At 44.2% G+C, this 15,730-nt stretch overlaps 1 protein-coding gene and 1 pseudogene across 1 annotated transcript; one reads left to right on the top strand and one right to left on the bottom strand.

The window, feature by feature from the left end:
- The window catches only part of LOC122940392, a 718,635-nt pseudogene that overhangs the window by 258,919 nt on the left and 443,986 nt on the right, over positions 1–15,730 (bottom strand).
- On the top strand, positions 26–14,494 carry LOC122940449 (oocyte zinc finger protein XlCOF7.2-like). The gene is made up of 5 exons (XM_044297128.1): positions 26–80; positions 163–286; positions 370–464; positions 1,474–1,642; positions 14,130–14,494. Exons 1-4 carry the CDS (start codon positions 33–35, stop codon positions 1,480–1,482), a joined length of 276 nt encoding a protein of 91 aa, XP_044153063.1. The 5' UTR covers positions 26–32; the 3' UTR covers positions 1,483–1,642; positions 14,130–14,494.

The following is a 15,730-nucleotide window of genomic DNA, read 5'->3' as shown; positions in this document are numbered from 1 at the left end:
ACCTCCTGATACATGAGGAAATCAATAGAGAGATGATCCTAGAACTCGCCAACAAGATGATTGAGCTGCTGAATGGAGAGGTGACACTGCTGGGAATGCTGGGACATTTTACAGGAACGCTATGAAGGGATCTGGGTGATGACTGTATCATTGTGTTGTCAGGTTCCTATAAGGTGTCAGGATGTCGCCATCTATTTTTCCATGGAGGAGAGGGCGTATTTAGAAGAACACAAAGATCTGTACAAGGATGTCATGTTGGAGGATCAACTGCCCCTCACATCACCAGGTAATAGACATGACCAAATACACACCTCCTCTCATTATCTGTATGTAAGGGATGAATTCAGTCACTGGATGTGTTTCCTACAGTTAAGGAAGAGAGAAGAACACCGGAGAGATGTCCCAGTCCTCTTCTTCCACAGGATGGTTCAGAAGAACATCACAATGTCCAGCAGGATGATCAGGTAGATGGAGATAAGGTCTCATGAAATGTTCCCTATGATCTGTAGAAGACTGTGAAGATCTTGTGTTCAGTCTTGTTTTATCCACCAGTATCATATGTTTTATCCTTGTATATTGAGAAAGGTGGAGGTGGCAGGATTACAGCTGACCATACACATTACATGTTGTCTGGTTCTTCTCACTATTTTCTGCCTATATAGACATTTGAGATGGCCTCCTCTGTGAACTGCTGCAGATCTTATGTGGTTGCACAAGAGTGGCACAACAGTTTGCCTTGGGACCCTTAGAACTCTAGTTAAGCCACTGTGTCCTTATACTATAATCAGTGATAAGCAGGGTGTTCTAGTGGTGATAGATAATCAGTTCGCATCTCTCCTGTCTCTTATACTAGGTACAGTATCTTCATGCCTGCAGTCCTCCCAAAACTGGTGGACAGAACAGGAAGACATTAGTAAAGGGTTTGTTCAGGAATAAGTAACTTTTCACATGTGTCCGCAGCCTCTAGTATGGAAAGAGTCATTTGTACCTGCTACCCTTAGCTCTGGTTATATGTGCCAGCTCCCGTGTGTCCATCTTCCAGTAAATGTTGTTTGCTCCCTCACCGGCACAGGCATGGTCACCTACTTTACTGCAGCTAATGACTGGCTTTAGTTGTAATGTGTTTCTTGTGGACATGTTACCCCTGAATCCAGTCATTGGCTGCAGCAGAGCAGATGATTATGTCTATTCCGAGGAAGTAAATAAGCCGTGGACTGAAAACACTTTGGCTTCCCGACTTCACAGCCCTGGGACGGCCAGCAAGGGTAACAGGTGCACAAACAACGTATTGTTATATACACACAATGTAATGTTAGGGATGGAATATAAGGGCTACTCTCCCTGCATTGCAAACTGGTTGGATCAACAAAGCAATCAGATTGGATTTATACAGGAGACCTGCAGATATTTGGGTCAGAAAACTCCTGCTGTCCGGTCGTTTTTGGTCATCATTCTAATTACTAATCTTTTCAGGTCATATAAAACCTTCCACACGACTTCTCCAACCGTCTGATGACTTCTACAATATTTCTCTCACAGCTTGTGAATCCGGGTGAAGATCTGAACAATATTAATCCTACAGAGACATATGTGAGGGGTGATGAGCAGAGTACAGAGGACATTCCTAAAGATAACCGCCCAGGTGAGTAGTGACCACTAAGTAAGGGTCCATTCACACGTCCGAAAGTTGAGTCCGCATCCGTTCCGCAATATTGCGGAATGGGTGCGTACCCATTTATTTTCAATGGGGACGGAATGGATGCGTACAGCACACTATGTGCTATCTGCATTTCTGAATTTGCACTTCCGGATTCGCAATTCCGTTCCCGAAAAAAATAGAACATGTCCTATTCTTGTCCGCAATTGCAGACAAGAAAAGGCATTTTCTATTATAGTGCCGGCGATGTGCGGTCCGCAAATTGCGGAGTGCACATTACCTGTGTCAGTGTTTTGCGTATCCGCAATTTGCAGATCCGCAAAACACTTACCGATGTGTGAATGGACCCTAAAGCAGAGAAGACTCACGGATTCTTCTCCTTCACTGGATGATACAATTTTATGTTACATTTTTAGGCTCTGTCTTCTGTCCGTTTTTTCAGCGTTACATTCACCGATTCAGCTAAAATTCAAGTTAAATATGGATGGAAATGTGACAGCGTTATAGGTGATATACAGTATGTATATGATACATATAGTCCATCCTCAGGAGAGGTCATTAATATCAGATCGGAGGTCAAATGTAAGGAGAGGACACAGTGCTCTGCGCGCTCTTAGGCCTCTTCCTGGCCATGCAATGTGACGTTCATAGGTCATATGGCCTAGGCACAGATTAGTCCCATTCTAGTGAATGGGTCTGAGCTGCAATGCCAAGCATAGCTACTATTCAACAGACAGCATTGTGCTCGGTAAGCTGTGAGGAGGCTTTGTATTAACTGGAGCTCCGGTGAGCACTGAGGCTTCCTCAGACAGCTGATTGGTGGGGGTGCAGGGACCGGACCTCTGCTGATCTCATATTGAAGAACTATGCTGAGAAAGATTTTGCAAATGATAAAAGACGGAAATAAATATGCAAAACATCTTGCTTTATTCATCCTACCAATGAGGTTACTAATGGTTGTCTGAGAAATGTTCTGCCATGCTGAATGCATTTGGGTAAGCAAAGATCTGCTGCTGGTACCTACAGTATCTCACAAAAGTCAGTCCACCCCTCACATTTTTGTTAAAATTGTATTCTTTCTTTTCATGGGACAACCCTGAAGATCTGACACCTTAATACAATGTAAAGTAGTCAGTGTACAGCTTGTATAATGGTGTAAATTTGGTGTGCCTCAAAATAACTCAACACACAGCCACTAATGTCTAAACCACTGGCAACAAAAGTGATTACACCCCTAAGTGAGAATGGCCAAATTGTTCCCAAAGTGTCAATATTTTGTGTGGCCACCATTATTTTCCTGCAGTGCCTAAACTCTCTTCGGCATGGAGTTTACTAGAGCTTCACAGATTGCCACTTGATTCCTCTTCCACTCCTCCATGACGACATGCGTCTATTTTGAAAAGACAACCTCTGGATATGGAGCTGAGCATGTGCGCTCAACTTCTTTGGTTGACCAAGGCGAGGCCTGGTCTGAGTGGAACCTGCCTTGTTAAACCACTGTGTGGCCTTGGACAACGTGCTGCAGCTCAGTTTCAGGGTGTTGGCAATCTTTTTATAGCCTAGGCCATCTTTATGTACAGCAAAAATTCTTTGTTTTCAGATCCTCAGATTTCTTTGCCATGAGGTGCCATGTTGAATTTCCAGTGACCAGAATGAGAGAGTGTGAGCAAGTGTGAGAGTGGAACCTGTCTTCCTAAACCGATGTACGGTCTTGGCCACCAGGCTGCAGCTTGCAATTGCTGATTATCTGGTACCCTACACCAGGTGCTTATCCATGTCCTCCTCAATGGACATCCTCCTGTCCCTAACAAAAACAGAGCAGATTGTTGCTTACACTTTTTCTACCATCTTTTATATGTGCTGATGAGCTTGGGCGAGAGAAGCTACATAGATCAATTGGTAATCTGCATGAAGCAGCTTCCTGCTGGATTTCTCTCCTCTATCTACAGCTGGACAACGTGGTTGGTGACAATGGCAGGAACATTGTGGCTGCACTTCATTTGGGGGAAATAACACATGTTCCCAGCAATGGCACACATCATACATTTAGAGGTGCATGAAGTTTTGAAAGATGGTGTTGGTCATGTCCAGGGGACTGTCCAGCCATTCTTATGTGGCTAAAAAGTCCCTTCTGAAGAGGAAGTCACAAAATGGTCTGCTTTTGTACCATTTGAATTCCACCTTACATATGCTGAAGCGTTGCTATGAGCAGCGTAAAGAGATTAATGATTTACATGATGCATGAGACCACCACAGCAGAGCATATGTTATTTTGAGCGCAGGCACTGGCAGCTCATCAGGGCCATGTGTAGCATATTCAACCCCTTCGAAGAGGCCACCTGAGTAGGGACAAGCATTAACATGGCATCATCCTTGTAACAGTATCAACCGTTGGCAACGTCCTTCTCCCTTGGTCAGCGTGGCGCTGTAGAGCTGCTCCAGAGACTTCCAAGCTGAGTTGCGATTTCCAGTAGCTGTGCAGCTCTTACAAGAGCTAGTAGTGATATAGCTGTTCCCAGAGGCTGCGAGTTGAGGGTAAGAAGAACAACATTTATTGGTGCCACCCTTGACCTTATATACAAGTCTCCATGGAAGGGGCCCTCCCCTGTGGACCTGATTAAGACCTGAGTGACAACCACACAGACCAATGGAGATAATCACACAATCCGGGGCAGTCCCACACAATGTCTCCCCTCTGCCTGGGAGATAATCAGGTTAGACACTGTAGGTAACCTAATTATCTCCAGACAGGAAAACCACACTGTGTATAAAGACCCCCATACAGGACGTACAATGTCTCCCCCTGAACTGGGAGATAATTCTAATCGTCTCTAGACAGTAAAACCACATTTTCATTTTATACATTAAAAAGTACCCCAAAATACACAATATTCCAACAGACAAACCGAGGGCTTCTGTTACAACCCTGATATTTATGTTTGTACTAATGCTCACGCTGATGCAACAAGGACTAGTGGAAGAACAACAACCTCCACAGCTTTCTGGAGACCCTGTAGCTGATAGGAACCTAGATGGACGAAGTCGCATAAAAGAGGAAGTGGAGGAGGAGAAGTTTGTGGTGCAGGGAGACTTGGTGTTTTCCTAGGCATTGCTAGGGAAGGAGGTTGGCGCTCGGTATGATAGATATGCTGATGATGATGACGACGATGACATTGGCCATGACCAACCATTGCTGTGGGGTCTTAAAGAACTGGGTCCTCAGGCATGCTGTTGAGCATGACAAACTGCATGCTTGGTTGCCTACATGCTGGCAAGCATGTGGTTAGCATCAATGAAAATGATTACTGGATAGCCATAGTTTTCAGATCACTGCAATCAAAGCAAACGTCACGCCCTCTCTGGTAGTGCTACCCCTACAATAAGTCTCAATAGGCAGAGCAGCAACCAATTTAGTTTTCTTAATGTGATGGAAGTTTTTTTTTAAAGCTGTGCCAACCTGACGCATATCTGCAAAAGGACAAGCATTGCTTGAACAACCGGGTTCAGTCGTACCTGAACTGTGCCCTTTGTTCTGCACATAGCCTGTCCCCTGACTCCATGGACTTCTGGGAAGGAGATAGGAACAGTGGTTGGAACTGGCCCAGTTTGATATGTGTACTGTCTTGTCCAGCCTCCAGTGCAGGGTATTTAGTGTGGCAGGTGGCATCGTCACACACCTCCAGCTGATGCCAAGGAGTAGATCTGCCTGAGAGTCATACACAGATTATCAGGCCTATCGGAGCAGATTTGATTCTGGTCAAATTTATTTGTTCCCTCTTTTGACAAATTCTTCAGAATTACACCTGAAATGTATTTCAAGAAATTGGTTCCTCTCTAGTGATATACTTTTCATAATCTTTGGATGGTGTGTACAGTATATATGAGTTGCAAGCACTTAAAGAGGTTGTATCATTTGAGACAATGGGGGCATATCTAGGATATGCCCCCATTGTCTGATAGGTGCGGGTCCAATCAATGGGACCCACACCTATATCGACTACGTAACGAGCCAAAGTGGTGGTCCAGCCACCACCAAGCGCACTGTGCATGACCAGCCACTGTTTCCATTCATTTCTATGGGCCTGAAGGAAATAGCCAAGCCAGTGCTGCGCGTGCACAGTGCACCCTCCACCACTTTCGGGGCTCCGTTTAGGAGATAGGTGCGGGTCCCAGCGGTGGGATCCACACCTACCAGACAATAGGAGCATATGCTAGCAAATTGCCCCCATTGTCTCAGATGAGACAACCCCTTTAATATAAATGCACACAAAAAGTAAGATGTTATGGTGTGGGCCATGCAGTTTGTTTACTTGACAGTGACAGGACTGAGATTTGGAGAGACCTCGGTGTGCACAGTGTCCTAGCTGCAGTGATGAAGTTCGGGTCACAGGATTAGTCTTTGGCGCTATATGTAGTTTAAAGAGATGTGTATGGGCGAGCACTCTACCATAAAGTACACATTTATTGCAGGTAAAATAGTTTGATATAAAACAAATAACTAGCAATATAAAACAAGTAAAAAAACATAAATAAAATACATCAATATAACCACAATGGGGTGGATGAATAAGATCAATGTCCAAAAATTTTAAATAGATCCTCTGGCGTGGATTATATTTGAGGTTCTTTGTGGGGCCTTCTGGTATGGCCTAAGTCTCCAGTGGAAGTCCAATATGCCCCCAATGATAGGTAATAGATGTTGAGAATACCTATGCTAGAAGGATTCTAACGCTAGAAGGATTCTAACAATCGACTGGTACTTTTTATATATCGGACATCAGTCCTATAATATTTGGTGATATTTTGGACAGAAGAAAAAGAAGTTCTCGGCTATTCTGCCGCTTACCTCCCCTTTGTAGAGATAGTCCACTTGAGTCCTGCGGTTTGTTCAAACGGAGCAGGTAAGAAACACCGGGTGATGTATGAGACCGGCATCTCACGTTGCTCTGTTCAATGGCCGCGTTCAGTGCTCGCGGGATTACACTTACGTAACTTCCTGTGTGGTCCGGTAGTGACGTCTTTCTTATATTCGATTCGATGGTTTGAAACTTCGATTTTTCGAATATTAAATTTTTCGAATTTTAAAGTCCTGTCTGCATAGCTATGCGACTACAGAAATATCGACAGGTGTATGGCGTTTAAACCAGATGCGTTTCGGGAATTGTGACTCTCCCTTCCTCAGAGTAGCCACCACCATTACCATATAGCTATATGTAGTTTGTGTAATCGGGAAAGGCTGCAGGATAAGGCTACATTCACACAACAGTGAAAAATGGCACACAGCTGTTTTTAGAATGAATTTAACTCAATGGCGCTATTCATGTGGCCATTTTTTTTTTAAGGCGAATGAATAGTGTTTGTGAAAAATGGGACATGTCCTATTTGTGGCTATTTTCACTGCCAGATGGACTTCATGTAAATCAATGGGACTATTTTTAATGGCCATTTAGACAGGAGTGCATCCATGTAATGGCCGTTTACTATGGGTACACTAGTGGAAAATGGCCTTTTAGGGTTTAAAATTAAAAAAAAAAATTGCCTTATCCGCTTGCACGCCCAAGGCAGTCTCTCTTGGTGCTGAAGGACCTGTGCTACCAACGTGATGACATCACCATGCTCTCCCAGCATTATTGCTTAGGAGCGCATGGTGACATCATCCCACTGAGAGTTTAGGTCCTTTAGCACCAAATGAAGAGCGACTTTTCTCTACGCGTGCAAGTGGATGATTAATTATTACTGATGGGGGCCACCCTGGGGAACATTATTACTAACTGGGGCCACTATGGGGGACATTTTGTATACTGCAGGGGTTGGTAATTAAATAAAAAGGAAATAAAAAATCGATTAAATTAAATTATCGAAATAATACTCAAATAGTGGCCATTAAAAATGAATGCAAAACGTCCAGACAACCAAGAAAGGGACGCAAAAAATGGTTGAAAAAGTGGCATGAAAAACTGTGTATCTGTTTTTTATGGCCTTTTTTTCACGTGTGAATGTAGCCTCAAGAGCTCATATAAAAAAAAGTCTCACCACTGAACACAATATATTTGTCTGCTGCTGGAAGGAGCATGATGTGCTCGGTATTACTTTTTTAACTTTATTCACAGTACAAGAGCTTCACTGATGTAAAGGGAACACTAAGGGACATCACTACTGCAGGGGGCGAACAAAGGGGGCATAGCTATTGTGTGGGGGCACTTAGGGGGCATAACTACTGTGTGGGGGCACTTAGGGGGCATAACTACTGTGTGGAGACATCAAGAGGACATTCTACTGAGTGGGGGCACTTAGGGAGCATCAGTACTGTGAAGAGGGCACTAAAGGGGGACTTCCACTGTGAAAGGGACACTAACGGGAGATAAATATTGTGTGGGGCACTAAGAGAGGATTTGTCGCCCCTTGTCCAGCGCTAGTAAATGTTTTATTTATATATCTTTTAAATGACTGATTGGGTGGGGGTTGCAGGGAAGTTGCTTAAAGGGAACCTGTCATCAACTTTATGCTGCCCATACTAACGGCAGTATAAAGTATAGACAGGTGAGTTGATTTTAGCGGTCTGTCATTTAAAAGTTAAAAGTAAGTGGTTGCCGAGAGCCAACATCACTATCATTGCAGACTGGGCCTGGAAAAGAGTCACGGCCACCTGAGAAGAGTCATGGTTATTCATGAATTCCTGCTCTACCTGCTGATGATTGACAGTCTTCTACCTAGTTTTCTCCCTTTCTGTCTAGGAGAGAACTGTCAATCATCAGCAGATGGGCGAGAGAGCAGGAGATTATGAATAACTGTCACGGAAGGTGTACAGGAAACAAGACAATACAAAATGAATATATGACTCACTGGATCCAAAACTAAGGAACAAAAAGGGAGACCCCTGCATAAGACCTGGCACTCTCCCTGACTGCTCAGCCTATGCGAACATCCCAATGGTAGATGATCGCATATCCTCGTACCTCGACTGTATAACACCTGAACACCCTATAATAGTGAGGAGACACGACCACCGGCTCCCTATACTAGACACGGAGGGAGTCAGGGTCACCTGGGATCCAGGAAACAGAAAATCACAAATAAATGTACAACACTTATCTTGTAGAAGACTGGGAAATAGGGTCAGCATGCACACACACTCCAGGAAGTTGTATAAACAGCACACTAATGCATTATGGGGAGGAATTTAAAGGGATGCAATCAGTCCAACTACATGACAGCTGAGAGAGGCTAACGAGATGAGGAAATGAAAACCAAAACAAAGGAATCTCAAGGAGGAGGTTCTGAAAGGCATCTGTCAGAGCTTCTCAGATGTCTGGTAGTGACAGTACCCCTCCCTCTACGAGTGGACTCCGGACACTCAGAGCCCACCTTCTCAGGATGGGACCTATGGAAAGCCCTGATGAGACGAGTGGCCTTAATGTCCGTCACTGGGACCCACATCCTCTCCTCAGGACCATAACCCTCCCAATAAACGAGGTACTGGAGAGAACCGCGGACAACACGAGAATCCACAATCCTAGAGACCTGAAATTCAAGATTACCATCAACCTTAATCGGAGGAGGAGGCAAAGGCGAGGGTACAATGGGTTGAACATAAGGTTTTAATAAGGAGTTATGAAAAACATTATGGATCTTCCAAGTCTGAGGAAGATCAAGACGGTAGGCAACAGGATTGATGACAAACAGGATTTTGTAAGGCCCAATAAATTTAGGACCCAACTTCCAGGAGGGAACCTTCAATTTGATATTCTTGGTAGACAACCACACCAGATCACCAACATTCAGGTCCGGACCAGGCACACGTCTCTTATCTGCCACACGCTTATATCTCTCACTGCCAAATAGATGACAAAGACGAGGAGAATCTGTCCTCATCAGGTAAACCAGGAGACCCCTCTCCCGAGAATGTCCCAAACTGCGGATGAAACCCATATGCACCAAAAAATGGTGACTTATCAGAGGACTCCTGATGTCGGTTATTTAAAGCAAACTCAGCAAGGGACAAAAAAGAACACCAATCCTCCTGATTCTCCGCCACAAAACAGCGCAGATATGTCTCCAGATTCTGATTGACGCGCTCCGTCTGGCCATTCGACTGCGGGTGGAAAGCAGAAGAGAATGACAACCGAACCCTCAAGCGAGAACAGAAAGCCTTCCAGAATCTGGAAACAAACTGCGTGCCCCTATCAGAGACTATGTCTGAAGGAATACCATGCAATTTGACAATGTGATCAATAAATGCCTGCGCCAGCGTCTTAGCATTGGGCAAGCCAGGAAAAGGGATGAAATGCACCATTTTGCTAAAACGGTCCACCACCACCAGAATCACAGTCTTCCCCGAGGAACGGGAAGGACGGGAAGGAATGGGTAAGGGAAGGAGAGGACCTGATGGCCGTGAATGAGGGACTTTGGCACGAGCGCAAGTCTCGCAGGCTGCCACAAAACCCTCAACCGACTTACGAAGGGCAGGCCACCAGAATCTCCGAGCGATGAGATCCACTGTGGCTCTTGCCCCCGGGTGCCCCGCAAGGACAGTATCGTGGTGTTCCTTAAAAATCTTGTGTCTTAAAGCGAGAGGCACAAACAACCTCCCAGGAGGACAAAAATCAGGAGCCTCTGACTGGGCTACCTGCACCTCTGCCTCCAATTCAGGAAAAAGAGCAGAGACCACCACACCTTCAGCCAAAATGGGACCCGGGTCTTCAAAATTCCCACCTCCCGGAAAACAACGTGACAGGGTATCTACCTTCACATTCTTAACCCCAGGGCGGAACGTGACAACAAAATTAAACCTTGAAAAGAACAAAGACCATCTGGCCTGTCTCTGGTTCAGACGCTTGGCTGACTCCAAGTAGGCCAGATTTTTATGGTCAGTAAACACGGTAATAGGGTGTCTGGCTCCCTCTAGCCAATGGCGCCATTCCTCAAAAGCCAACTTGATGGCCAACAACTCCCTATCTCCCACATCGTAATTTCTCTCTGCGGAGGAGAGTTTCTTCGAGAAAAAGGCACACGGTCGCCATTTGGCAGGAGAGGAACCCTGAGACAAGACCGCACCCACACCCACCTCAGAAGCATCAACCTCAACTATGAAGGGTAGAGAAATATCAGGTTGTACCAAGATGGGAGCGGAAGCAAAACTCTCCTTGATATTAGAAAAGGCCTTACGCGCCTCTACCGACCAGGAAGAAAAATCTACCCCCTTTCTGGTCATATCAGTGAGTGGTTTAACAACAGAGGAATAATTCAAAATAAACTTCCTGTAATAATTGGCAAAGCCCAAAAAACGCATCAGTGCCTCCTGATTCTCAGGAAGCTCCCACTCAAGCACAGCGTGGACCTTCTCGGGGTCCATGCGAAAACCAGAAGCGGAGAGAAGAAACCCCAGAAATTGAATTTCTGGAACCGCAAACACACATTTTTCCAGTTTCGCGTATAATTTATTCTCCCGCAGGATGAGCAAGACCTGACGTAAGTGTTCCTTATGAGTTTTGAAATCAGGAGAAAAAATCTAAATGTCATCCAAATACACTAATACAAATTTTCCCATTAAATGATAAAAAATGCTGTTCACAAAATGCTGAAAAACGGCAATACAAATTTTCCCATTAAATGATAAAAAATGCTGTTCACAAAATGCTGAAAAACGGCTGGGGCATTCATCAAACCAAAAGGCATAACCAAATTCTCAAAATGGCCCTCAGGGGTATTGAAGTCCGTCTTCCATTCGTCTCCTTCTCTGACCCTGACCAGGTTGTATGCCCCTCTTAGATCTAATTTGGAAAATACTTTAGCCCCAACAATCTGGTTAAACAGGTCCGGGATCAGAGGAAGCGGATCAGGGTCACGAATAGTGATACTGTTCAGCTCCCTGAAATCCAGACAAGGTCTTAACCATCTTTTTTCTTAACAAAGAAAAAAACTGCGGCAACAGGTGACTTCGAGGGTCGTATGTCCTTTTCTCAGACTCTCAGAGATATAAGCACGCATGGCGACCCTTTCAGGTTGGGAAAGATTGTATAAACGAGATTTAGGCAGCTTGGCGCCTGGGATGAGATTAATAGGGCAATCATACTCCCTGTGCGGGGGCAAATCCTGAACACCACTCTCAGAGAAGACATCCGAAAATTCAGAGAGAAAAGATGGTACAGTCTTAGTAGAAACCTCAGAAACAGATGTCGTGAGGCAATTCTCTCTGCAAAAGTCACTCCAACCATTTATTTGCCTCGCTTGCCAATCAATGGTGGGGTTATGTTTAGTGAGCCAGGGTAGCCCCAACACAGGAGTAGGCAATCCGCTAAGGACGAAACATGACACATCCTCAACATGAGCATCACTCACAATTAAACGGATATTGTGAACTATGCCCTTTAATGATTTCTGAGAAAGTGGAGCGGAATCAATAGCAAAAACAGGAATATCCTTTCCCAAAGTGCATACCTGGAAACCATGAGTTATCGCAAATTGATTATCAATGAGATTGACAGCTGCTCCACTATCTACAAAAATCTCACAAAAAATGTTCTTGCTCTCTAGCGCCACCCTGGCAGGCAGGACAAAACGGGAACTACAAGCAAACGGAAAACCTTCAATTTCCGCCTCAACCCTGCAAATAGTAACCGATGGAACATTTTTTTAAAAGATTTTTTCCTTTTTTGTTTTTTTATTACTCCCAAAAAACTGCCTGAATCTCCTATAGGGACAAACATTTGCCAAATGATTTATACCTCCACAACAAAAACAAACCTTCCCATGCGGGCTGAATCTTCTATTGTCAGAGGCAATCAACCCCAGCTGCATGGGCTCCTGCTCAGAAGGGGCTGACAGCGACTGAGACCCCTGCGCACAGAATGAGACCGCTGCACTGTCCTGGGATTGAGTATGACAGGAAGGAGTGATCTCTTCTCTCTCTCTAAGACGCCTGTCAATACGAACGGCCTGAGACATAGCAGAGTCCAAGGAGATAGGCCTCTCATGAAAGGCAAATGCATCTTTCAATCCCTCTGAAAGACCATAGCAAAATTGACTTTGGAGTGCAGCATCATTCCAACCAGTATCAGCTGCCCATCTCCGAAATTCTGAGCAGTATATCTCTGCGGATTGTTTACCCTGGCATAACAGATGTAGTCTAGACTCAGCCAAAGCAATACGATCCGGATCATCATATATCTGACCCAGGGCTAAAAAGAATTCATCCACTGAACGGAGGGGCCGTGCCCCCACCGGCAGCGAAAAGGCCCACGACTGAGCGTTACCCCTTAGCAGCGATATAATGATCCCCACCCTCCGTTCCTCATCACCAGAGGAATGGGGAAGAAGGCGAAAATGGAGTTTGCAAGCCTCTCTAAAACACACAAAATTCTCACTACCCCCAGAGAACATATCCGGGAGCGAGATCTTAGGCTCAGAACAAACTCCATGAACGCAAGCTGAACCGGTCACTTGAAACTGAGAAAGAGTCTTACGGAGATCTGCTACCTCCAATGAAAGACCCTGCAAGCGTTCAGTCAAAAGTGAAACCGGATCCATGCTTGAGATGGTTTTGGCGGTTTATAATGTCACGGAAGGTGTACAGGAAACAGGACAATAGAAAATGAATATATGACTCACTGGATCCAAAACTAAGGAACAAAAAGGGAGACCCCTGCATAAGACCTGGCACTCTCCCTGACTGCTCAGCCTATGCGAACATCCCAATGGTAGATGATCGCATATCCTCGTACCTCGACTGTATAACACCTGAACACCCTATAATAGTGAGGGGACACGACCACCGGCTCCCTACACTAGACACGGAGGGAGTCAGGGTCACCTGGGATCCAGCAAACAGAAAATCACAAATGAATGTACAACACTTATCTTGTAGAAGACTGGGAAATAGGGTCAGCATGCACACACACTCCAGGAAGTTGTATAAACAGCACACTAATGCATTATGGGGAGGAATTTAAAGGGATGCAATCAGTCCAACTACATGACAGCTGAGACAGGCTAACGAGATGAGGAACTGAAAACCAAAACAAAGGAAGCTCAAGGAGGAGGTTCTGAAAGGCATCTGTCAGAGCTTCTCAGATGTCTGGTGGTGACAATAACTAAGACTCTTCGCAAGTAGATTTGACTCTTTTCGAGGCCTGTGCTGCAATGATTATGAGACAGCAACCACTTACTTTTAGCTCATGAGTTACACTGCTGAAATCAGCATTTATGTCAATAGTTTATGCTGCCCTCTGTAAGGTCAGCATAAAGTTGATGACAGGTTCCCTTCAAGGTGGGAGCCAGCTTTTTCTAGTTATGCCCCTCGGTCTACTATTAGATTGTGGTCTGTTTGGCCATCACTGTTTTAGTCAATTGATACTTGAATTTTGCGCCATGCCTTGTAATTTCTGTGGATTTTTTTTATTGGAAAAGTTTTGTAAAACTTTAATACAATTTTAATGTTATTCATCAATCATAAAATGTGTTTTATTTTTGGCAGATAACTGTACGAGGAACATAGAGAAACATCTGGTATCTTCAGATTTTGAAGTAGATGATTGGGGCATCACACAAGATACATTTGAAGAGCATGCCAATATGCAAGATATACCCTCATCCAATCACAGCAACAATGCATCATTTGATTCTTTCAAACAGGTCCGATCTTCTGATTCATCACAGACTGTAACACAGAATAAAAGTCACAGAAGAGGTGCAAAACATCAAACCGCTCACGTAAAAGAGAAGCCATTTTCATGCTTAGAATGTGGAAAATGTTTTAGATTTAAATCAGATCTTGATACACATCAGAGAAGTCACACAGGGGAGAGGCCATTTTCATGTTCACAATGTGGAAAATGTTTTAACCGTAAATCACATCTTGTTGAACATCAAAGAAATCACACAGGGGAGAAGCCATTTTCATGTTCAGAATGTGAGAAATGTTTTATTAATAAATCATCTCTATTTAAACATCAGAGAATTCACACAGGAGAGAAGCCATTTTCATGTTCAGAATGTGGGAAATGCTTTAACCAAAAATCAAATCTTGATACACATCAGAAAATTCACACAGGGGAGAAGCCATTTTCATGTTCAGAATGTGAGAAATGTTTTACCAATAAATCATCTCTATTTAAACATCAGAGAATTCACACAGGGGAGAAGCCATTTTCATGTTCAGAATGTGGGAAATGTTTTAACAATAAATCAAATCTTGATAGACATCAGAGAAATCACACAGGGGAGAAGCCATTTTAATGTTCAGAATGCGGGAAATGTTTTAAGATGAAATCAGAACTTGTTAAGCATAAGAGAATTCACATAGGAGAGAAGCCATATTCATGTTCAGGATGTGGTAAATGTTTCACCCATAAATCATCTCTTGTTAAACATAAAAAAAAACACATATAAGAGAAGCCATCTTCATGCTTAGCCATCTTCATGACTCCACCTCTTTATACCCTATAAATAGAAATTTCTGATTGCCTCACTCTATTTACTGATCTATCTGCGACACACTACTACTATTACAATGGCGGCGACTACAATAAAAGACTATACTCTGCACTTAATGAATAATAAAGATATTTATTAAAACAATACCAGACTACAGTCTAATTATTGCTATACATATATATATATTTATATCTCTATGGGCATATAAATATATATACCTATAGTCGCACACAGTAATACACAAGTAACATTATAACACAGTATTATAAATGTTAAGGCTGTTCACAGCCTGTAATTGTGGGAGGGGCGGAGGCTCATAAATTCTCACAAGCCTCCCCCATCCATTGCGGGCGCTTGCTGTGCTGGTAGGATCGTTCCTCCGCATCACTTCCGGGTCTGCCTGGGTTCTTTCCGTGCATCTTCTGCCCTAGCCGCAAGTCACCGAGCTCCCCTTTGCAAACACAGGCGCCGCTGCACACTTTCTTACCTTCCAGGGGTTCTCTTACATATCCGGGAGGCCAGCAGCAGGGAAGATTTGTCAGCATGGCGCTGCTGCTGGCCGGGTAGCAGCGTTCCTTCAAGCGGCACTCCGGTCATGTGGTAAGGTCTCTGCAGTTGTACCCGCATCTCAAGCTTGGTTGC

This window comes from Bufo gargarizans, chromosome 6, assembly GCF_014858855.1.
Source record: "Bufo gargarizans isolate SCDJY-AF-19 chromosome 6, ASM1485885v1, whole genome shotgun sequence".
In the NCBI taxonomy this organism is placed as follows: domain Eukaryota; kingdom Metazoa; phylum Chordata; class Amphibia; order Anura; family Bufonidae; genus Bufo; species Bufo gargarizans.
This window is presented reverse-complemented; position numbering and strand designations above follow the sequence as displayed.

Excerpts from the sequence above, each read along its gene's own strand:
- LOC122940449 (XM_044297128.1), top strand. The coding sequence starts at position 33 with ATGATCCTAGAACTCGCCAACAAGATGATTGAGCTGCTGAATGGAGAG. Across the intron at positions 81-162 it reads TTGAGCTGCTGAATGGAGAG|GTTCCTATAAGGTGTCAGGA; the intron begins GTGACACTGCTG and ends TTGTGTTGTCAG. Across the intron at positions 287-369 it reads ACTGCCCCTCACATCACCAG|TTAAGGAAGAGAGAAGAACA; the intron begins GTAATAGACATG and ends TGTTTCCTACAG.